This window comes from Cydia strobilella, chromosome 24, assembly GCF_947568885.1.
Source record: "Cydia strobilella chromosome 24, ilCydStro3.1, whole genome shotgun sequence".
Lineage (NCBI taxonomy): Eukaryota > Metazoa > Arthropoda > Insecta > Lepidoptera > Tortricidae > Cydia > Cydia strobilella.
This window is the reverse complement of record NC_086064.1, coordinates 6,620,292-6,642,173: the sequence shown is the minus strand read 5'-3', so window position 1 is coordinate 6,642,173 and position 21,882 is coordinate 6,620,292. Positions and strand designations below refer to the sequence as shown.

At 39.6% G+C, this 21,882-nt stretch overlaps 3 protein-coding genes across 17 annotated transcripts in view; 2 read left to right on the top strand and 1 right to left on the bottom strand.

Moving 5' to 3' along the window:
• LOC134752370 (gastrula zinc finger protein XlCGF57.1-like) overlaps nucleotides 1-10,844 on the bottom strand; it is a 48,659-nt gene extending 37,815 nt beyond the window's left edge. For all 15 annotated transcript variants that reach the window (XM_063688058.1, XM_063688062.1, XM_063688060.1 and 12 more), the window contains exons 1-4: nucleotides 10,599-10,844; nucleotides 9,563-9,701; nucleotides 9,145-9,216; nucleotides 1,280-1,396 (exon numbers count right to left, since the gene is read on the bottom strand). In XM_063688058.1, coding sequence (XP_063544128.1) covers nucleotides 1,280-1,396; nucleotides 9,145-9,216; nucleotides 9,563-9,701; nucleotides 10,599-10,745 — 475 coding nt within the window. In that variant the 5' untranslated portion in view covers nucleotides 10,746-10,844. The remainder of the gene's footprint in view (nucleotides 1-1,279; nucleotides 1,397-9,144; nucleotides 9,217-9,562; nucleotides 9,702-10,598) is intronic.
• Nucleotides 1,190-9,719, top strand: LOC134752503 (uncharacterized). The gene is made up of 6 exons (XM_063688197.1): nucleotides 1,190-1,204; nucleotides 2,459-2,626; nucleotides 4,290-4,454; nucleotides 4,975-8,217; nucleotides 8,648-8,815; nucleotides 9,615-9,719. Exons 1-6 carry the CDS (start codon nucleotides 1,190-1,192, stop codon nucleotides 9,717-9,719), a joined length of 3,864 nt encoding a protein of 1,287 aa, XP_063544267.1.
• Nucleotides 10,845-11,232: 388 nt separating the features above from the next.
• On the top strand, nucleotides 11,233-20,403 carry LOC134752093 (zinc finger protein 808-like). Its single transcript, XM_063687654.1, has 5 exons — nucleotides 11,233-11,471; nucleotides 13,047-13,182; nucleotides 15,607-15,675; nucleotides 16,273-16,392; nucleotides 17,427-20,403. Exons 1-5 carry the CDS (start codon nucleotides 11,343-11,345, stop codon nucleotides 18,629-18,631), a joined length of 1,659 nt encoding a protein of 552 aa, XP_063543724.1. The 5' UTR covers nucleotides 11,233-11,342; the 3' UTR covers nucleotides 18,632-20,403.
• Nucleotides 20,404-21,882: the final 1,479 nt, after the last annotated feature.

The following is a 21,882-nucleotide window of genomic DNA, read 5'->3' as shown; positions in this document are numbered from 1 at the left end:
GCAGATTTATAATCTTTGGTTTTCTTAGTGTTCCATAAAATGTGTACAAAATTCTTTATTTACTTACAACCAGAAAAGCCACGTTAAGTCGGCATGATATAATTTATATTTAAAATAATTTAACAGTACTAGGTATAAACATAAATGTAACATGTATTTCAGCGCTGACGTCGCTGACTATACTGTGACAGACAGTAAAATTTAACTGGCAGTATATAATGAAATAGAATGGGTAGTAGATTAGTAATTTTTATTGCTATTTTAGTATCTAAAATGAATAAGAACGTAAGGACGTAAATAAGAAATAAAAATAAACAAGTAACTTACGAATAAATCAGTAGTATTCAGAAAAAAACTGTATTTTGATTAGTTGAAAATTGTACACTTTTATGACTTCTCAATCTATACAAATAAAAACTAACATCTGGGTGCCTACTTCAGTTGCGATACTTTCTCTTTAGTATCGATCTGAAATCCGTATGTTAAGGCGATTTCAATTAATAGTATATCTACAGGTCTAATAATAGTGCCATAGGACTATAACCAAAGCAGTCCAATAGAAAATACCTATTATATGCATATTGCATGCCTAGCATCATAAGCCGTTTCAAAGTTAAATTTATGCAACAGATTTTTAAAATATTTAATATTTGTTTTCATTCAATACTCTTTATTCAATAACAACAAATTTAAAATAGTTTTTCTATCAGTTGAGATATCGGACATGTAAAAAAAAACTATTCCATTGGTGTTGTACTTTTTGGACCAATCAAACTATTCTAAAACCAAGTTGGTGAGAAGTCCGTAATTATTATGGCAAGTTTGATAATTCCACATCTAGTTGCGATCAGCTGTCTAAATAAACAATGATTCGATACACAGTTGACAACAAAACTCATTCAAATACGGCGCGAATATAAATAAAAGTATAATTTTATATAGAAATCCCAAAAAACTGTCCCCAAAAAATTTATAACTAAGCCAACGACACGATGTATTTTCCCAAACGTTCGTGTTGCATCTCTTTTCTTAATACGACAAACAAAAATGACGCAGTGATACCTACACCGCGGTTTTTTGGCATGAAATCCCTTACCCCTTTTTAAGGCATATACAATATAATCCCAACAATAATTTTGAATTTTATTTAAAAGTAACAGGGTTCAATTTCGCGTAATTTCTAACTGCTATGCCCGTTGAAAGGGTAAGTGTAGTGTAGGCACCCAGCTACCCGCATAAGCACACGACCGCCGCCACTAGTAACCAACTATCGACTTACGTTGGGACGACTCTGCATCGGTCTTGGCTTTCTTGGCGCGCGGCGTGGCGGACTTGGCCTGGCGTTTCTTGGCTTTCGGCTTCTCTTCCAACTCCTGTTTGATGGGGACTTCGTATTCTGGAACAAAATAGTGTGTATTGAATTTTGAAAATTACAGTAGACAAATTATGTGGGATTATATTAGGCTTCTTAATAAAAACCAAAACAACACTTGACTTGTTTTATTTTACTAAGCAAAACTAATTTAAAAGAATATTTTAACACTTAATGCACGTTCGCTCGCTCACCATTCAAATCGTTCTCCCCGTCCCTTTCGCACCTCTTGTCATCCTTCTCTCTCCCTTACGTTCCGTTTCACGCTATTCTCTTACGTTCCATTCCTACATTACTTAGCGTAGTAGTGACTAGGGGGAATATTTGTTATGATTGGCGTTGTTTTCTATGAACGATTTTTGTCTACATTTCTTGGTAAATCACATTATTACATTTCAGGTTACACTCTATATCCATGTAACCTGTTCCAGGGTGTGAACAGTATTTTATCTTGGTGAAAATATCTGCCAAGAAATAAAGAAAAAAAATGGCATTTCATCCACAGGGTTGTCCACCTGGGGGATTGTAGTCATAAAATCTTCCAAATAGACAAACCGATTTGGACATTTCAGTAATGTGCCTGGTTCTTAAACAGCTTTTAAATAATGCTATAATTTTTTCAGGGATTTTTAACCTTTTCGACGCCGTGTCAAAAACAATAGTTGTCACTCGGACGCCACGTCACCAAAACTGAAATTGACCTGACCGATTAATCCGTATTTGGCGTTGGACCTGCGGTGACGATATAAGATAAGATAATATTTAAAACTTCATTTAAAACTTATGCTAATTGGTTTTATACAATGGTATAATGGTACATTCATAGATTCAACTCAAAATAGGTACACGTCATGTTCAGCTTTGGCTTTGTATTTTTTAGATTTCTTGTTGTAATTACTGTGGCAACACAAAAGTCACAGTTTGAATTTGAATATTGCTCTGTCACAAGCTGTCAGAGCCAGTATGTCATGTCATAAGCCTACTACCAGTTAACACTGTGTCGCGCCATTCTCGCTAAGTTTCTCGCAGTTTGTTAAAAGCACTACTGCTAATATTTAGACTACTTTTAAAATCAGTGCTGTGTAGCCGAAGTACGCCGTGCCCCTCCGTGAAGTGGAGAATCCGAGGTCTAAGTTGGACGATCAAGGTAACGGTTCTAAGCTTACCTCTAGCTTGCGACAAGTGCAGCCCGGGACCGACACCAGGGTCTACAACGGAGGCCAACGGTTCAAGCCCACAACCCCGGATTGCAAGGTAACTTCGCCCTACACTATTTCGCACTTTAGTTTCACTTCATAGGTTAATTTTAGAATAGCACAACTTTCTTGCTCAACCGGCCCCTAGATCTCATCCCTTATCGCCCCCCTTTACAGTCCATTCTCTCGCCAATGAACATTTTGGTCTTCGAACCGGATAATTTGAAAAGTGACCTTTGGTTTTTCGTTTGTCGTTCTGTGTTGCTTATTCAAATTCGCTTGGTCATACATATCGTCACATCATTTGTTTAATTCAAAAAGTTGAAGGTAGACTTCTAAAAAAGTCGAGGGTAAAGCAAGAAAGTTGTTGGTAGTGTAGTAGTGCTTTTACTAAACCATTCGTTCACTCGTGGTTAATACTGTCGGCAACATTGTCACAGCTGTCAAGTGTTGACGTTAGCTGTCAGTGTCACTATATACATATAGGTTCGGTACTTTGTTATTATTTTGCATTGCAATTAGTTTTGTGTTTTTTTCGCCGTTTTAGTGTGTTTATTTGCATTTAAAACAATATGAGTGTACATGGTGATAGTGATCCGGAGCCCGCGACCGTGGACATGTTCCGTGTCGCGCGAGGGTACGCTATTTTTCGTTTGGAAAACATCGAGAGTTCCGACTTAAAAGGTTATGATGAATCGGACATAAAAGATTTAGAAAAAGACTTTCACAATGCTCAGTTGAGGATCTTACGTCCGCTGAAACCTGAAAGACGTGTGGAAGAGTACGAAGTTACGAGGGAATTCGAAAGTAAGTTGAAATCGGTAAAATGTAGGTTGAGACAAATGGCCAAAAGTGAGATGAGTGATAAGTCGGATGTGAAACCTTTAACGCTTGAAAATAATTTAGCCAAGCTTCCTAAAATAGCGATTAAACCTTTTGATGGAAAATTGGAAAGTTGGGTGTCCTTCAAGGAGCTTTATGACTCCCTCATACATAGTCGGGGCACAATTAGTGACGTTGAAAAATTGCATTACCTATTGTCAAGCGTTCAGGGTTCCGCACATGATTTAATAAAATCTTTTCCTTTGTCGGCTGACAATTATAGTAGTGCTTATGAGACGCTGTCCAACTATTATGACAGGAAGAGGCAAATTGCTGTCATGTATTATGAAAAATTGCTTAACTGTGAGTCGGTCAAAAACAAAACAGATTTGGAAAGGGTTTTTAGAACTTTTAATGAAAATTTAAATATTTTGTCCAAATTTAACCTCCCCGATAAGAACTTTATGTTGTACTATTTGCTGTGGGGAAAGCTAGATGTTGCGACTCGGGAAACATTTGAGTTACAACTCACTTCCAGCACCGAGGTTCCGAAGTTTGAAGAATTAAAAAGTTTTATTGAGAAGCGGAGCAGGGCGTTGGAGAACTCAAGTGTAAGTGTCAGGCCTCCATCTCAGAGTGTCAAACCGGTAACAAAAAATAAAATGGCTCTTGTTGTGTCGACTCCGGCAACACCGACCTGTGTTTGTTGTTCCGGTCAGCACAGTCTTGACAAATGTAGCAAGTTTATAAGTCTTGGCAACGATGGCCGCTTTAATTTTGTAAAGGAGAAGGGTCTGTGCATTCTATGCTTCTCAAGTGCACATAAAGTGAAGACTTGTCGGGCTTCTCGCTGTAGTGTGTGTCATCGCTCACACCACAATTTGTTACACTTCACCAAGAATGTTGAAGCACCCACGGGCACAGAGACTACAACTACACCACCTAGCGGTAGCACGAGCAGTAGTAGTAGTAGCACGGTTTTAACTGCTATGGCGGGAGAGAATACAGTCTTCTTCGCTACTGCCAAGGTGTTAATTCGGGACAGTTCTGGTGTCTTCCGCCCAGTGCGTGTGCTTTTGGATGGTGCTAGTGCATGCAATCTTATGTCAAAATCCTGTGCAGACATGCTAGGGTTTGAAACGTCTGGCCAACACACCGTGTTTGGCATTGGCAATTCGCCCTGTCAAACATTTGGCTCACTTTCATGTGAGATCAAGCCAATGGGTAATAAACCCTCTTCGCTGAGTACTAAACTCGAAGCTTTCGTTTTGTCGCCGGTGTGTGCCGACCAACCTCCACAACCTGTCGATTCGTCGGGGTGGTCGCACACCAAGAATTTATCGCTGGCTGATCCTGAGTTTGCCCGTCCGGCGCCGGTGGACTTGTTGCTTAATGCACAGGTCTTTCGTTTCGTCGTTGTTGCCCGGTATACGGCGCGGGGAGTCTGGACAGCCTACTCTGTTGAAAACCATCTATGGATGGGTCGTTATGGGTGAGTGTGACGGGGGTCAGCTCACAACAAGCGCTCTCGTATCTTATCGCAACAATAATAAACATTGTTTTTTCGTGTCGAGTCCTTCGCAGATCTTGTCGCTCGATGACTCCATCAAGAAATTTTGGGAGTTAGAAAACGTTAGTTCTCCGACCAAACCTTTCGTCTCGGAGGAGGACCAACGCTGCGAGGACTACTTTCGTACAAACTATTATCGCAATAAGGAAGGCCGGTTCGTAGTTCCGTTACCATTTGTCGATCCCGCGAACAAACCTACCTTCCTCAATTCACGCGAAATCGCTCTCAAGCGGTTCACGTCGTTGGAACGCAAATTGAATTCCAACCCCGAGTTCAAAAGGGCGTATGTGGAATTTATGGCTGACTATGAGTCTCGCGGTCACTTGGAGGAAGTGGAACCTCCTTCCACAAGTGAAGGCCACTTCTATTACATACCTCACCATGGAATTCTGCGTGACTCCGTCACCACTCCTCTTCGCGTGGTTTTCGACGCAAGCGCTAAGGACGCTAACGAGGTGTCCTTGAACGCTACTCTTCTCGCTGGGCCCAAGCTTCAGACCAACATCTTCGACCTGCTCACACGCTTCCGCTGGCATGCTGTTGTCTTCACAGGTGACGTGAAACAGATGTACAGGCAGATCCTGGTCTCTGAAAAGGACGCAGAATTCCAGCGCATTTTGTGGCGGCCCTCTGCTGTCGGTCCTGTGCGCGACTACCGTCTCAAAACGGTAAGCTACGGGGTTTCTGCTGCGCCATTCCAAGCGCTTCGTACAATGGCTCAACTGGCCAGTGATTCTGCAGCCGAATACCCAGGTGGTTCAACTGTTCTCGCTCGTGACATCTACGTCGACGACGTCGTCACCGGAGCGGACTCTGTCGAGCAGGCGCGTTTACTCCAGCTGGAACTTACAAACATATTGTCGTCGGGGGGTTTCCATCTGAGGAAGTGGACCTCTAATAGTAGTGAGTTCCTGGAGAGTCTTCCGTCTTCTGACCTGTACTCGGAAGATTTTAAAAATTTCGAAGAAATGACTGACATTTCTCTAAAGATATTGGGCTTGCTATGGCAACCACAATCTGATTCCTTTCGCTTTCGTGTAGCATCTACTCCTAACGGTCGATGCACAAAACGCACCATTCTGTCGGAGATAGCTAGAATCTTCGATCCATTGGGTTTCCTCTCGCCTGTAACATTTCTCGCCAAGTATCTGATGCAGTTACTTTGGGTCTCGGGCGTTTCCTGGGATGGAGATGTCCCGGAAAGCATCAGACTGGAATGGCAGGAATTTAAAACTCAACTCTCTTCGCTGAGTGCTGTAGCTGTGCCTCGCCGTTTGTTCGGGAAATTCGACGTGCTACATCTCCACGGATTTTGCGACGCGTCAGAACGCGGTTTCTGTGCCGTAATCTATTGCCGTACAGTAGCTGGGGAGGGTGACGTCGACGTCCAGCTGGTGTGTGCTAAGTCCAAGGTCGCGCCGTTACGTAAATTGTCCGTGCCGCGACTTGAATTGCTCGCAGCGGTTCTACTGTCGGACTTGATGGCTTCGGTCGTGGAGGCTTTGAAGCCTTTCCACTTGGTAGATAGAATCATCGCATGGTCGGACTCAAGTGTGACGTTAACCTGGATCAAGTCGTGTCCGTCCAGGTGGAAAACGTTTGTGGCCAACCGTGTGAGTCACATCCAAGACGTCATTCCTCCCGACTCCTGGCATCATGTTAGAACCACTGACAATCCAGCCGATTGCGGATCTCGAGGCTTGCTTCCCCAAGACTTGGTCAACCAAACGTGCTGGTGGAACGGACCTGGTTGGCTCCGGGACCCTTCCGAAAGCTGGCCCAAGTCAGCACTAGCGCCTGATAGGGATGTTCTTCAAGAAGAACAAAAGATTACGGTCCTTGTAGTGTCCAATGACAACGCCTTCATTGACAATTTATTGGAGAAGTTCTCGTCGTTAAGAACGATTCAACGTGTCTTAGCGTATTGTCGCCGCTTCGCGAACAACGCGAAGAACCAAAAGACGACCGCGAAGTTGTTACGCGGACCTTTGACACCTCTCGAAGTAAAGCAGTCACTGATGCTTCTTGTGCGCTCCGTGCAACAGCGCAGCTTCGCTCAGGAAATCGAAAAGATTGCGAACAACCATTCGAACTCTCTTCCAAAAGCGTTCCGGAAACTGTCCCCATTCACGGATGACGCGGGTCTCTTAAGGGTGGGCGGTCGCCTGTCGCGAGCTTCTCTCGACTTCGACGTGAAGCATCCGTTGCTTCTACCTCGCGACAATCGTCTGACCTTCCTTCTTGTCGACGACTATCATAGGCGGTTCATGCATCCAGGCATCCAAACGCTTCATAACTTGTTGTCACAACACTTCTGGATCATGTGTCCAAAACGGGCAATCTACGCAGTGGTATCAAAATGTATGAAGTGCTTTCGGGTGCGGCCACTGGGTGCCCCTGCGCCGTTCATGGGCGACCTGCCGTCCTATCGAATATCCCAACTTAAGGCTTTCTCGAGCGCAGCGGTCGATTTTGGCGGGCCTTTCGACATCGCTCTCGGGCGCGGACGCGGTAACAAGACGTACAAGGGCTATATTTGTGTCTTTGTCTGTACCGCAACAAAGGCCATTCACACCGAGCTTGTCACCGAGTTGTCCTCGGATGCTTTTCTCGCCGCACTTCGGCGTTTCGTCGCTCGTCGTGGTCGGTGCAGCCGGTTAGTGTCTGACCAAGGAAAAAATTTTGTCGGTGCGAACAACATCTTGCAACGTCTAGTGAAGGATGCTGCCGCACACCATACAATTGCCTTCGAATTCAACCCGCCAGGTAGCCCACATTTCTCAGGACTCGCTGAAGCTGGAATTAAGGCCGTGAAAACACATTTGGCGCGTGTCGTCGGGAACCAAAGGCTGACGTATGAGGAATTTTCGACGGTTTTAACCCAAGTTGAGGCTTTGCTCAACTCGAGGCCACTCACTCCTCTCAGCACTGACCCCAACGACCTGTCGGCTTTGACTCCGGGTCATTTCCTCACCACGGAACCCCTGTCGGTCGTACCTGAGGAAAACCTGTCAGACGTTCGGGTTAGCCCTCTCCAACGCTGGAAGCTGCTTCAGAAGATGCACCAGGACTTCTGGAACAAATGGTCGAAGGAGTACATGCATACTCTCCAGCAGCGGATGAAGTGGCACGACAGACAGCCCAACATCCAAGTTGGCGCACTCGTGCTCGTTGTGAACGAGCAGACGAGCCCAATGAAGTGGCCCCTGGGTCGCATCACCGATACACACCCCGGATCTGACGGGATATGTCGTGTGGTTACTGTGCGCACGGCCACAGGGTTGTACAAACGGCCTGTGGTCAAGCTGTGCCCACTGCCTGCGTAGCCGCTTTAGAGCGCTACCTTTGTGCTGTCCGTTTTTCGTTTAGTTTTAATATTATCGCACTACCTTTTTTGTTATTTTCTTATCTTTTTCGCTTAGTTAAAATACAATTGCATTTTGGTAGGCGGAATGTTCAGCTTTGGCTTTGTATTTTTTAGATTTCTTGTTGTAATTACTGTGGCAACACAAAAGTCACAGTTTGAATTTGAATATTGCTCTGTCACAAGCTGTCAGAGCCAGTATGTCATGTCATAAGCCTACTACCAGTTAACACTGTGTCGCGCCATTCTCGCTAAGTTTCTCGCAGTTTGTTAAAAGCACTACTGCTAATATTTAGACTACTTTTAAAATCAGTGCTGTGTAGCCGAAGTACGCCGTGCCCATCCGTGAAGTGGAGAATCCGAGGTCTAAGTTGGACGATCAAGGTAACGGTTCTAAGCTTACCTCTAGCTTGCGACAAGTGCAGCCCGGGACCGACACCAGGGTCTACAACGGAGGCCAACGGTTCAAGCCCACAACCCCGGATTGCAAGGTAACTTCGCCCTACACTATTTCGCACTTTAGTTTCACTTCATAGGTTAATTTTAGAATAGCACAACTTTCTTGCTCAACCGGCCCCTAGATCTCATCCCTTATCGCCCCCCTTTACAGTCCATTCTCTCGCCAATGAACACGTCAAGTTAAAAACTTTAATACCGAACGAATTTGTATTTTCTGTCGTTCATGGAAATTTGATAACAATATATCAGTCATTGGCGTCCAAAAGGTTAATTTGCATTTATTAACCCTTTTTTCTGTGACGGCAAATTACAAGATGACAGCACTTAATATAGGGGACAATCTTTTAGCGAAAAATCTTACCTTCTGTGAAGTCTGGGTCAGAGAGGTGATCAGAATCTATAGGGTCCTCCGCTGATTCAATTTTGATAGGGTCTGAAACAATTCAATATTACATCCGTCATTCATTGAACTGGTTTAAGAAACAAATACTTGGGTCGCACTAACAGATGTCCAAACAGAAATAGAAAGTTTCAATCCTCAAACAAAAAATATTTTCTTTTCAATGTGGCAATGTTTCCGATGGTACATCAGTTAGTAGGACTAATACTAAAAATATTATAAGTTTAGATGGTTTACATTGGATGGTGTATAAGGAGTACGGGGTAATGGCCGGACTGGTCAGGGATCTATAGAAGATAAATATATCGGCATATGTTGGTCAAAGTTTCAACTACTAAACACAAAAACCAAAGAGAAAATGATCAAAATGGATATTTACTTTTAACATCACGTCCCTGAAGTCTCCTCTTGAACTGTTCTTCTGTGTGCAGCACCTGTTTCTTGAAGTTCACAGCGTTCCGCAGCTGCGTGATGCACACCTCGCAGATGCCATTGTCCATGTCTTCCGGAGTCTGTATCTGTTAACAGAACATTGATATTGGAACAAATTTTTATCATGCAGATACTACTGCAAGTAATTCTGGAAATTTTTATATTAAAGGAAAAGGGTTTGAGTCTGGTCTGAAGCAGTGAATTTTTGCGTTCCTTAAATATAAAACTGTTATTAGCAGTTCTGATTTTTATAATATTAGAATATCATTGTTTTGGTTTTCATAATTATGTGAAAATTGGGTTTGATGTTTGTCTGTCAAATTAACACAACACATACTAGTTTATCACAGCTTTTTACTGTTCGTTTTGTTTACAATAATATTATCTATTATCTAAAAATCCACATTGACTTGCACAAAGAATCTTATAAGAATTTTATGGTTTTGATTCAAAGTGCAACAAGCATGAGTGCACATTTCACTTTTGAATCTTAACAAAGTACCAAATTAGTACATACAAGAGGTAAAAAGAAGTAAACACTGTAGATACAGTAAATGTCAAAGATATTGCAACCTTATTCTAATGAAATAAGATTCTAAAACCAACATCTTTGACCTCGACTGTACAAACAGATCCTCCATTTTGTATAACGGCGTCCATTGCGCGGCGCCACATTGCGTAGTAACAAAATCAATACGGTCATGCAGCAATGTACTTGATCAATCACGAAAATGACAAATATATCATATAATACTTGTAATTATTCTTCTTATTTATGGACAAATTTGATATCTACTTAATCGTAAAGGCTAAACTTTGGCCTTTTAGTTAAAGGATTGTGTAAGCATCATTAAAATGGTAGCAACCGAAATCGCCCTTCCTAAAAAGGAAGTAACAGCATCGTTGTTGAAATCCAATATTAAGCTACAATTATAACATTGTATTGTAAATACGGCTAAACTATGCAATATTAGTAAACTTACCTTGATATCAAAACAATCGGTCAACATTTCTGCATAAACCTCTTCTTCTCCCATCCAATGATACTGCGTTTTGATGTCTTTGAACGTGCCTTCCGACGAGCAGCATCGGCACATGCCGCTGTTTAACGTATTCGGTGTTTCCATCATGTTTAACACTATTTAACAATCATTTACACATTTCTTAATCAATTTTAAAATAAAAATTGATGCAGGCAGACGCTATGCAACCGGGCCGCCATTTTCTTTTGAAACATTGAAACTAGCCTAGCCTTTTGATACGTTCAGAAATGTGGTATAAATGCGTTGTGAACGCTTTTTTTGTGTGTTCGTATTCTTAAATGACAACTCATACGTCGAAATTAAAAAGTAAACGTAACATGTTAAGTAATAATTAACAGCTTACGATTTAGATACTCAATATACACTAAAATTGTCTATCACAAGTGTTTGCTAGAAGTGAATTATGATTTCTGAACGAAATCACATTTCAATAAAGGTGTCTACAGATAAATACTTGGCCATTTTTTTTAACAGACACGAAAACTTGGCTTCGAATTCCACAGCAATAAATGCTCTCAAAATTAAAAAAAAAGCAAATGTCAAACATGAAACAACTGTCAAATGTTTATTAATGGGCAGTCGAGACGATCAGAAAGTTTCTATTTTAATATCGCTTTAAATTAAGACTGCTGATGAGATTTAGTTATTTATCTTTAAATTGGGTACCGCCCACAAGTTTATCTAATGGAGGAAATAAATTCGTGCCGCTGCTGCTTAATGCGGCCGCCAGACAAGCATTTGAATTCGCCGTATACTCGTCTTGGGCAAACAGAGATATACACGGATATGCTAAAAGAGTGCTTCGAAATACATGTAATTATCGTCTGTTTACGTCTTTGTCGATAGAATAATTGATTTATAATTGCTAAGCTGTGAAATTTGCCAAGGACATTCAATATGTCGTCTAGACGCACAAAACGCTGCTACTTAGGTAGACTTGTGTTTTTACGGTTCTATTTATTTTGCACTACCAAGTTTATTATTGTTTTGCTCTAACACCTCCTGGCCTAGTCGGTAGTGACCTTGCCTATGAAGCAGGGGTCCCGGGTTTGAATCCTAGTATGGGCATTAGTTTGTGTGTTTACCACAGAGCCTGATCCTGAGCTATTGATGTTTTCTAAGTATTTAAATATACACATCTATTATACACAGTGTTTTTTATGATTTCCGTTAATTTAAAGGGTGCATTCCTGAGCTTAAATCAAGTAACTTTGGTATTCTAAATAACTCTATTTCAGGGATTTTTTTTTTCTGATAAGGCCCCCTACAAGCGTGTACACTTGCCGTAGGGCCTGTTTATATATTGATTAGTGTTTAGTACGAGTTCATACATTTGCTACTAAACTTAAGTACTATCTCGGACGATTGATGTTCATAATGACATTGATATGTCACAGATTTCAATAGTTTGGTTGAGTTAAATGTAATGCCCGTGTTACAACAACGCTATATTAAATTACTTTATAAATTTTTTGAAAATGAACTATGCCATTAAGTTTTCTTATCCTGATATATCAAGAAGTTAAAATAAATAAAATAGCCATTTATTTCGACCTCAAATTAAAAAAATTACATTTTTTGTCAAGTTTTAGGAAAAGAAAAACAAAACATGTCGAATTCTTAATTTAAACATAATAATAATAAAGTTCTTTGTCGTATATGTTATTTGGTATTTTTATTGACATCGGTCGACTTGCCTCCCGGCATAGGCCTCCCCTAAGACCTTCCATTCCTCTCTGTTGCTTGCTCTTCTTGTCCATGTTGGTCCAGCGATAGCTCTTATGTCATCTTCCCATCTGCGGTAAGGCCTGCCTCTTTTCCGTTTCCCATCTTTGGGGTACCAAGTTGTAACAATTTTTGACCATTTCTGTCCTGGTTCTCTCAGCATGTGCCCAGTCCATTTCCATTTAAGGTTACTTGTTACATAGGATACATCCATTAGTTTTGTGTTATTTCTTATGGTGCTTAGTCTTATTTTGTCTTTCTTCTTTATTATCAAGAAGTTATCAAGAAGTTAACGGAATTTAATAAAAACATGGTGTATATATTGTCAAAATACAATCCTTATTATTAAGCTTGCTGTGGGATCAGGCGTTTTGGAGGGTCGCAAGTATTGTGAGGAGGCCTGGTTCGCCGCACTCCCTGGCAAGAGGCAAAAACGACATCCAGGTGTTTCAGTACCGTTTTCCGCAAGCTTCTCTTGTCAAGCCTGCGGTAGGCCATGTCAGTCTCGCATCGGTCTTTTTAGCCATTGAGTGGGACGGTGTCTCCCCGGTGTTACACCATAAATCGTCTGCAACAGACGATAAGGCCAATGATGATGATGATGATGTGGGATTAGGTTCATTGGTGCAAGATTATCCATAATATTGATTTATGTCCTTCCAGTTACCCCTTGGCGACAATAATGAGTGTGGCATTTGTGAGATATGTGTGAGCCGCTTGCGGGACGCCAGTGATTTCAAACTGCAAGTGCAGCGCTGCCAGGTGGAGCTCCAGACGCGGCTTACCAGGCCAGTTAAAGGTATTTCTAACCTACCTTTTAATTGAGATGTTATTTTCTGAAAAGTTCTTGTTGTAGAATGTTTAGTGTAGATTTGTTTTTCAGTAGGTGCTTAACCTCCTGACGACCGGCGTCCTACATGTAGTACATATGCCCAAAGCAAGTTGTGACTTTTTGTCAACTTGACAGGAGTTGAACAAATTTCAAAAGCCGGTCGTCAGGTCAAGTAAAAAAAAGGTTTTTTTTCTGTTTTTTTTTAATGGTTTCCCCTCTTGTGGGTTTTGGCAGGAGGGATTTTGCCATTGACGACTGACTTTTTTGTGTTATAATACCTAAAATAAATAAATAAATAAATAAAGCCTTTATTACTGACTTATTTTTAACAATAAAAAAACATCTTTATATATATATTTCACTTATTCTAATTTGTGTTTCTGACATCCGGGACGTTTTCATTGTCAGTCTGCCCTTTGGCAAAGGCCTCCCCTAGAATTTGCCATAACTCCCTGTTCATGGCTTTCCTTCTCCATAATGGTCCAGCTATTCCTCTAATTTCGTCCTCCCATCTTTTCTTTTGTCTTCCTTTTCTCCTTTTCCCATCATGGGGGTACCAGACAGTGATATCTTTGGACCATTTGTCTTTCCGGCTACGAATCGTGTGCCCAATCCATTTCCATTTTAATTTCTTTACTGTATATGTGACATCAACTACTCCTGTTAATTTTCTGATATGTGTTAGTTTAACTTTGTCTTTCAGTTTGATGTTCAGCATACTTCTCTCCATTCTATTTTGGCACACTTTCAGAGCTTTCCTTTGTTTTTCCGTTAGGGCCCACGTTTGGCACCCGTACGTAAGGCATGGCAATATACACGTATTAAAAACCTTTTTTTTATCTTCCATAGTGAATTTTGGGTTCTTCATTACTTCTTTAAGCGACCAGTACCTTTTCCACGAGTTACTTATTCTGGTATCTATTTCCTTTTGGATTTGATCTTCTGGTGAAATTATTTGTCCTAAGTATGTGTATTGATCTACATATTCTATTGTGTTGTTGTTAAGTTGTATAGGTTTTTGTAATCCATTAGTCATTAATTTGGTCTTTCCAGAGTTCATTGTGAGGCCCACTTGTTCACTTGCCTCTGCTAACTGCTGAACCATAACTTGTAGGATTTCTGGTGTTTCACTCAATAGGATCAAGTCATCTGCAAATCTAAAGTGATTTAGTTTTTCACCATTTATGTTTAAACCATAAGCATCCCAGTCCAACTTCCTAAATATGTGCTCCAACACAGCCGAGAACAACTTGGGCGAAAGTGGGTCTCCTTGCCTGACGCCTTTCTTTATGTTGAATTCCTTTCCTACCATTTCTGTTTTTATCTTAGCTGTGGAGTTCTTATAAATTTCTTTAATTATCCTTATGTATTTTGGTGAAACTCCTTGACATCTCAGGGCTTCCCAAATGTGCTTATGTTTTAGGGAATCGAAGGCTTTATTATAATCTATGTACGCCAAATAGTATGTCTTGCCATATTCATTGCTTTTCTCTATAGTTTGCCTAATGGTATGAATATGGTCAATGGTAGAGTAGTCGCTTCGAAATCCCGCCTGCTCTTTCGGTTGGTTCTCTTCTAGTGTGTTGCTGATTCTGTTAAGGATAATCTTCGAGAATACTTTATACAGATTAGACGTTAAACATATTGGTCTGTAATTATTTATATCATCTTTGTCACCTTTTTTGTGAAGCAGTACAATTGTTGATGTTGACCACTGGTTAGGTATTATCTCCTTTTCTAGAAATTCATTAAATATGCTCGTTATGATTTTAGCGATGGCCTCTAAACTTCCTTTAATGATTTCATTCAATATATTATCTTCGCATGGGGCTTTGCAATTTTTCTGGGACAGGATTGCTTTTTCTACTTCACTTACTAATATAACCGGGATTATTCCTTCTTCTTTTGAGAAGCCTTGTCGCTCATCGTTGCTTTCTGTGTCATTGTATAGGTCTTTATAAAATTGTGTTGCTCGTTCAGTAATGTGACTTCTATTTGTTATTCTTTTCCCTGTTGCCTGGCTTTTAATATTAGGTATCCACGGAGTGGTTTCTCTCAGCTCTTTCAGGGCTTTTTTGATTCCTCCAGTTTTTTCTACATGATGTTGGATTATTCTCCTTCTTAGACAAGAAAGGAAATAGGAAACATATACAGGAAATTAGCAAACATATATCTGGAAAAATTCGAAATCATAGGTTATAATACCTACCTCTGTTTAAATGTACTTACTTACTCCATGAGAGTTGACCACCGACACAAGACAATGCCACTTTTCTCAGTCCTGTGCGACCTCTCGCCAATAGCTCTCGAAGTTCGCGAGCAAATCTACCTCCACTATGTTGCACCATGTTTAAATGTGGAAATATTTGATTACTGATGTTTGATTTTCAGGTGAAGAGACACTAAAAGTAAAAATGGAGATGTCTGATGATGACGATGACAATGGAGCTTATATATTACGTAAGTATCATTCTGACATTGGGAACCTTTTACATCTCCAAATTTGTGGCTCCGTCAAATATTTCGCTTTCCAAAAGGGTTCCGTCACCAAAAAAGTTTGAGAACAGAAAGCACAACAACAGTGCTTTCTGTTCTGGCTGATTACCTGCCTTCCTTATGCAGCCCTGGTGTCATATACCTTTGTAACCAATTGAGACCAATTGCATTGAACCAGCTGGTGGGTATCCCACCTTGCTTTAGATGGTCCTCCATTGAACCAACCGACAAGCAAAGCCTTTTCAAGACTATCAACAATTAATTTGTTACCAAAAGTTTGTTTTTACTGGCCACAAGATGGCACTACGACAAGTAAGGGAGCGCGCATGAACTAAAGGGGGCAGCACTTGCATATTGGAGTGAGGTGACAATATGCGCGGCAGTGCACTTGGTGCTCCAGTTGAAGATCCTCGAAAACGGATCGAAACACCAAGTAACCTGTTTTATTATTATTATTATTATTATTTCATTTTAGACAGGCAGCTGATGCTGGTACGTCTAAATCATAGTTCACTTAGCACAGTTTAAAAGAATTTTAATAATATTTGTTATTGTTAACAGAGTTGAAAGAAGAGATGTCTGACTACGAAGAGCTGAAAGAAGAAGATGGTAAGCTGGCCGACCTGCTGGCCTTCGAGCAGGTCACCGTCAAGCGACGCAAGAGCAGCTCTTCCAAGACAGGTCAGTTTTACAAGCTTTTATTTAACTTGCAATGTTTGTATGTATGTCCGGGTCAAAATTTGCAAAGCTAAATTAGAATTAGACCCGTCCCACATTATTCAGTTTACTCGTAGCTGAAACTTCACATACATATGAGTTGGAAGTTGGGTGACAGTGCAATATTATGGTACCATTGAGCTGATCTAATGATGTACACAGGAGGGAGCTAGGTGACCAATAGGAACTCTGTGTTAAAAACATTTAAAACAATGCAATGCAACCATTTGTGGTTGGTTTTGTTAGAATTGTCTTGATGAGTTAATAGTTTGTAACTGCTGGCGTCACATAGACAATGGACGGCAATAAACTTTCTGGGCTAACCTTTTTTTTCAATACCCACATTTTTAACTGCCATGCTTACCAGGGTGCCATGTGATATTTTTCCTTTGTAACATCTATTGTATTGTACTGTAACAACTCCAGCTTTCATAACAACAATATATTTCTCGATCACAATATTCCGTTACAGTTCAACATCCAATCACCTCTCTTCACAATCGTCCACCCTTCACCTCTGCCCGTAACCGAATGCCCGTTAACCGTCATTCGGTTACGGGCAGTTTTTCTTTTCCTTAAAAATACCTTCCATTTACAAATGTCAACAATCAATAACTTTACTTTTAAATTTATTAACTTATAGATTGACAATGATTATTTAACTCTTTTTTTTTTTTTACTAGCCTAATTTAGTGTCCCACTGCTGGGCAAAGGCCTCCCCTCGTTTCCTCCACTTAACTCTATTTAACTCTTTATTTCATTAAATCTTTTTCGAATAATTAGTCATTTTAAAGAATCTTACAGTACCATGGTTTGCAATAAACGATATTACTATTACTATCACTTCCATATTATCGTCTGACCGTCTATAAGACCTATTTCGCCTTTAAGGTTACTCACCGCGAACGCACTCGATAGTAAGCCTTTAAGCCTAACCTTATTTCTTTAAATCATTGGAAATAAAGCATGTACTGACACAAAATGTATATCTATTACAGAACGAAAATCACGAAAAATTCTATCACGACCAGAGCTCACACTTTCTCTTCGTCAGCTCTCAAAAATGGAGAAAATCAAGAGCCCCAACGAGGACCGCGCCGGCTACGTCAGCGAGAGCCGTAAACACAAGCACAACATGGAAAATCTACTCAAAAACTGCAACGGGACACCATTCTCTAACAAAACGTTATATGGCTACATATGCGCTTATTGCAAAGAAACATACCCTGACCCACAAGATTTAAGAACTCACACGGAATCAGAACATACAAACTCAGAGTTCTATGACACTAAAAGGATGGATAAAAATAATATGTCCGTTAAACTCGATATAACTGACCTTAAATGCAAACTTTGCAACGATAGATTCGAAGATGTAGCCACTTTGAAGAAGCATTTGATCAAACAACATGATATAAAGTTTCATCCCGATGTTAAGGATTACATCATGGAGTTTAAGCTAACTTCAGGAGATATATTAAACTGTGCTCACTGTAATTCTACATTCGAGACATTTAAAATGCTTCTACAACACATGAACGGCCATTACAGAAACTATATCTGCAACGTATGTGACATGGGTTTCATTAATAAGCACAGATTGAAAAATCACGAACGTACGCACGATATAGGCACGTATAAATGCGAATTTTGCGATAAAGTCTTCACTACAAGAGTTAGAAAGATGTGTCACGAGAAATATACTCATAATAGTAACGCGAGATACACTACTAATTGTCCGCATTGCGACCAAAGTTTCACAAGCTATTACCAAAGGAATAGACATATGTTCACCGAACATAACACTGTTGCAGCTTCATACAAATGCAATATATGCGATAAAAACTTCATTCTGAAATCAAAATTAACATCTCACATTAAGAAAGTACATTTAATGGAGCGGAACCATATTTGCCCGGAGTGCGGACAAGGGTTTTTCATTAAGCAATCTTTAGACGAGCATATGATCAAACATAACGGAGAACGGGTACACAAATGTAATGTATGTTTAAAAGCCTATGCTAGGAAGAAAACTTTGCGGGAGCATATGAGGATACATAATAATGATAGGCGGTTCAAGTGCGGTGTGTGCGGGCTGGCCTTCGTACAGAAGTGTAGTCTGAAAAGCCATATGTTGTCCAATCATGGGATAACTCTGTCGGAGTTTGAGAGTCGGGAGCTAAGCAGTCCGCAGGCTACATAAGGTTTAGTCCTACAAACTCAAGACAGTCCAAGCTATCTTTACATAGATTGCAGTGACAGAGTGTGTAACACCACAAACAAGTTCCTATGCTTAGAAATAAAGAAAAGTGGAAAAGCTTACTGTCTCAGGCGAGCGGGGAAGAATTGTAATACTCTTACGGGTGGATGTCTCTATACTACGTTTTTTTTTAAGATTAGAATTTTTCTAACCTCAAAAGTTAGTGGCAAAGATAGATATAACTCCGTTATAGATGGATACAGTCTATGAAAAAAACGTGCTTCGAAAATCACGAAAATTTGATTCTCGATCAGATGTCACCACTAGTTTTGGCCTACTCTCGTATAGAGGGCGTTGACGGTTTCGTTTCTTATTTATAATTTTAACCCATATCCGTTAAAGTACATGGGTCAAAATCATATAAAAATAATTAATGCAAATAAAAAAATCATTTATCCATATTTAAATACATTTTAACGTATTTTTATAAATCTTCATTTTTAGTTTTAAAGTATGTCGATAGATGGCAGTGAATTTACAGTGGTTATAAAATTTACTATGACAGTACCGCTCTATCTTATTATATCCTTTTTGACGGAGTATAGGTACCCCTCTGTGCCTTACATATGAGAGATATGGTGGAAATACTCGCTGTCAATGGTAGCTTAGTAAAGCGAGGGGCTGGTATCCCGGAGTCGACAGTTCAAGTCTTACCCCAGACAGTGAGCTTTCCCATTTTTATTTCTAAGTCTTGTGGTATACTTTGCAGACTTTTCTGCTTAATACGTAACTAAAAGTTCCTATGAAATTATCAAGTTTATAGTGGCGTTTGCATACTTTGTCACATCAAAGTTAGTAAAGTTAGCTTAGACGAAACTCTATTGTAGAAAAAATCGAATAAATATATCTAATATTACGTATTGTATACTTGTGTAAAATGCTTGCCTCGTACTGTAAGTTAAAGACGTGGAAATGATAAAGAATGTCAATGTCAGAAAAAATGTGTTTCAAAAATACGAAGGCGCATATTTTTGTTTTTATATTGGCACTAGGTATTACGTTATTATTTTATTGTTATTTTGATCAGAATATGTTTGACTTTTGCAATTACGTTACTTGACACAATTAATCATGAAATTTAATGACACTTTATCAAAATTGTGTCTAAAATATGAGACATTCGAAATATCATAGAGAAATAATTAAGCTTGAGTATTCACCCTAGTGAGTATTGTATTGTTTGGTATTCACTCTGTGCACAGATAATTTATAATCAACTAGCTTTTGCCCGCGACTTCATCAGCGTGGACTTAGTAACAGCAGCTAAAGTAAGTATAGCGCCTGTAAAAAATCTCATAGCAATCATCAAATTTGAGCATATTATGCACATAAATTAACAGGCACTTCATTAATTATCACAATTCCACCCCGCTTTTTACTTTCTTAAGGGATGATTTTCGGGATAAAAACTATCCTATGTCCTTCTCAGGGACTCAACCTATCTCTATGCCAAATTTCATCTAAATCGATTCAGCGGTTTAAGCGTGAAGAGGGAACACACAGACAGAAAGACAGACTTTCGCATTTATAATATTAGTATGGATTTTAAGCGAGCTTTGCGAAAACTTATTTGTAATAAGATTTAAGCGTACAATACGTACAAATTATTTTTTAAGCGAGTTTTCGACTTATTAATAATACGTTTTACCATACCTGACATACGACTTATTATTTATTAAAATTTAAAGAAACTAATGTATGAAGTGAGTACTCTAGACTTACTTATTTCTCTATGGTGGTATTGAGCCTTATTATATACGAGACTATACCAATTTTATTTGAAATCAATTAGTGTTTTACATTTTACAAAAATTATCATTTGTGTTTTACATAGTTAAATATCACATAATCTTTATGAGCATACTGTTATCAACTGTTATCAAATCTCGAAAGCTCATATAAAAATTAAATACTTTAGAAATAAAAATAATGTACATAAATACTGCCAACTAGTATTACGAAATGCAATAATTTATAATAGAAATGTATTTTAAAGGCCCCTTATTATCTGTGAGGGATACAACGATAAAATAGGTATTTCTCTAGTAACTTCATCGATTTAAAACCAGATTAAACAATTTTCGCTCGATAAAAAAAACGGACAAGTGCGAGTCGGACTCGCCCACCGAGGGTTCCGTACTTGTTAGTATTTGTTGTTATAGCGGCAACAGAAATACGTCATCTGTGAAAATTTCAACAGTCTAGCTATCACGGTTCATGAGATATAGCCTGGTGACAGACAGACAGTCAGTCAAATCTTAGTAATAGGGTCCCGTTTTTACCCTTTAGGTACGGAACCCTAAAAATTAGGAACATAGGTCTAAAGCGCGCTATTAAACTAAAGGAGCAATTTTATTTTTGTTTCATCGATTACAGTTTTTTTTGTTAGAACTATCTAAAAATAACAATTCAAAACAGTGAAATCCGCGATACGGTGTACGTACAGCTGTCTCCCTCACGCTCGCGCTCAGTAAGAGTTGGTGAGAGAGAGAACCTGAACTCACGGCGCCTTAACAGTCTTTACTTTACTTGTCTTTGGTTTAATACATGGCCTTTAGCGTTGAATAAGTTTGAATGTTGTTTTGTTATTAAGATACTTGTTTACATAATGTTTATATTATTATTTAACATGAGTATTGCAAATATTTTATTGTTTCATTTATTGCACGATTATCCAAAAATGCGTTTACTTTCCTTAGACTTAGAACCACAGCTTACAACCCTTAGAACGCATCAACGCACTGCGAATAATAGGGGATATTACTGCAATGTTCTGCCACCAGAGAGACAGGTAAAACGTAAAATTTGGTACAAGGCGCCATCTCTCAAAACAGTTCACAGTTGCCAACCCCATTGCTTGCAGCAAAGTGTTTTAATAATGCTACTCTCCGCCAGAGATCGCTAGTAAAAAATAATGCACAGCCACATTATTACGCGACCGGACGGACCAGCATTCTTTGGGACCACTAGCCATAAACAAATCTTATCTGTGATGTGGTTGGAACTTAGGAACACCTGTCAGTGTCAAAGCGTCTGTGCTGTGCATATACAAAACAGATTAAACAGAGTTCATTTTACTAATTCTAACATCAATAATTGAATAGTGCAGTGCAGGTACTCTTTTCACTACAAGTATAATGGCATCGACAGAGTTTGCGGATGCCATGTTGGAGGTCTTACATTCGTGCGGCTGC

Excerpts from the sequence above, each read along its gene's own strand:
- LOC134752503 (XM_063688197.1), top strand. Across the intron at positions 4,455-4,974 it reads GTTCTGGTGTCTTCCGCCCA|ATCTTGTCGCTCGATGACTC; the intron begins GTGCGTGTGCTT and ends AGTCCTTCGCAG. Across the intron at positions 8,816-9,614 it reads CCACAACCCCGGATTGCAAG|CACCTGTTTCTTGAAGTTCA; the intron begins GTAACTTCGCCC and ends TTCTGTGTGCAG.
- LOC134752093 (XM_063687654.1), top strand. The coding sequence starts at position 11,343 with ATGGAGGAAATAAATTCGTGCCGCTGCTGCTTAATGCGGCCGCCAGAC. Across the intron at positions 15,676-16,272 it reads CAATGGAGCTTATATATTAC|AGTTGAAAGAAGAGATGTCT; the intron begins GTAAGTATCATT and ends TATTGTTAACAG. Across the intron at positions 16,393-17,426 it reads GAGCAGCTCTTCCAAGACAG|AACGAAAATCACGAAAAATT; the intron begins GTCAGTTTTACA and ends TATCTATTACAG.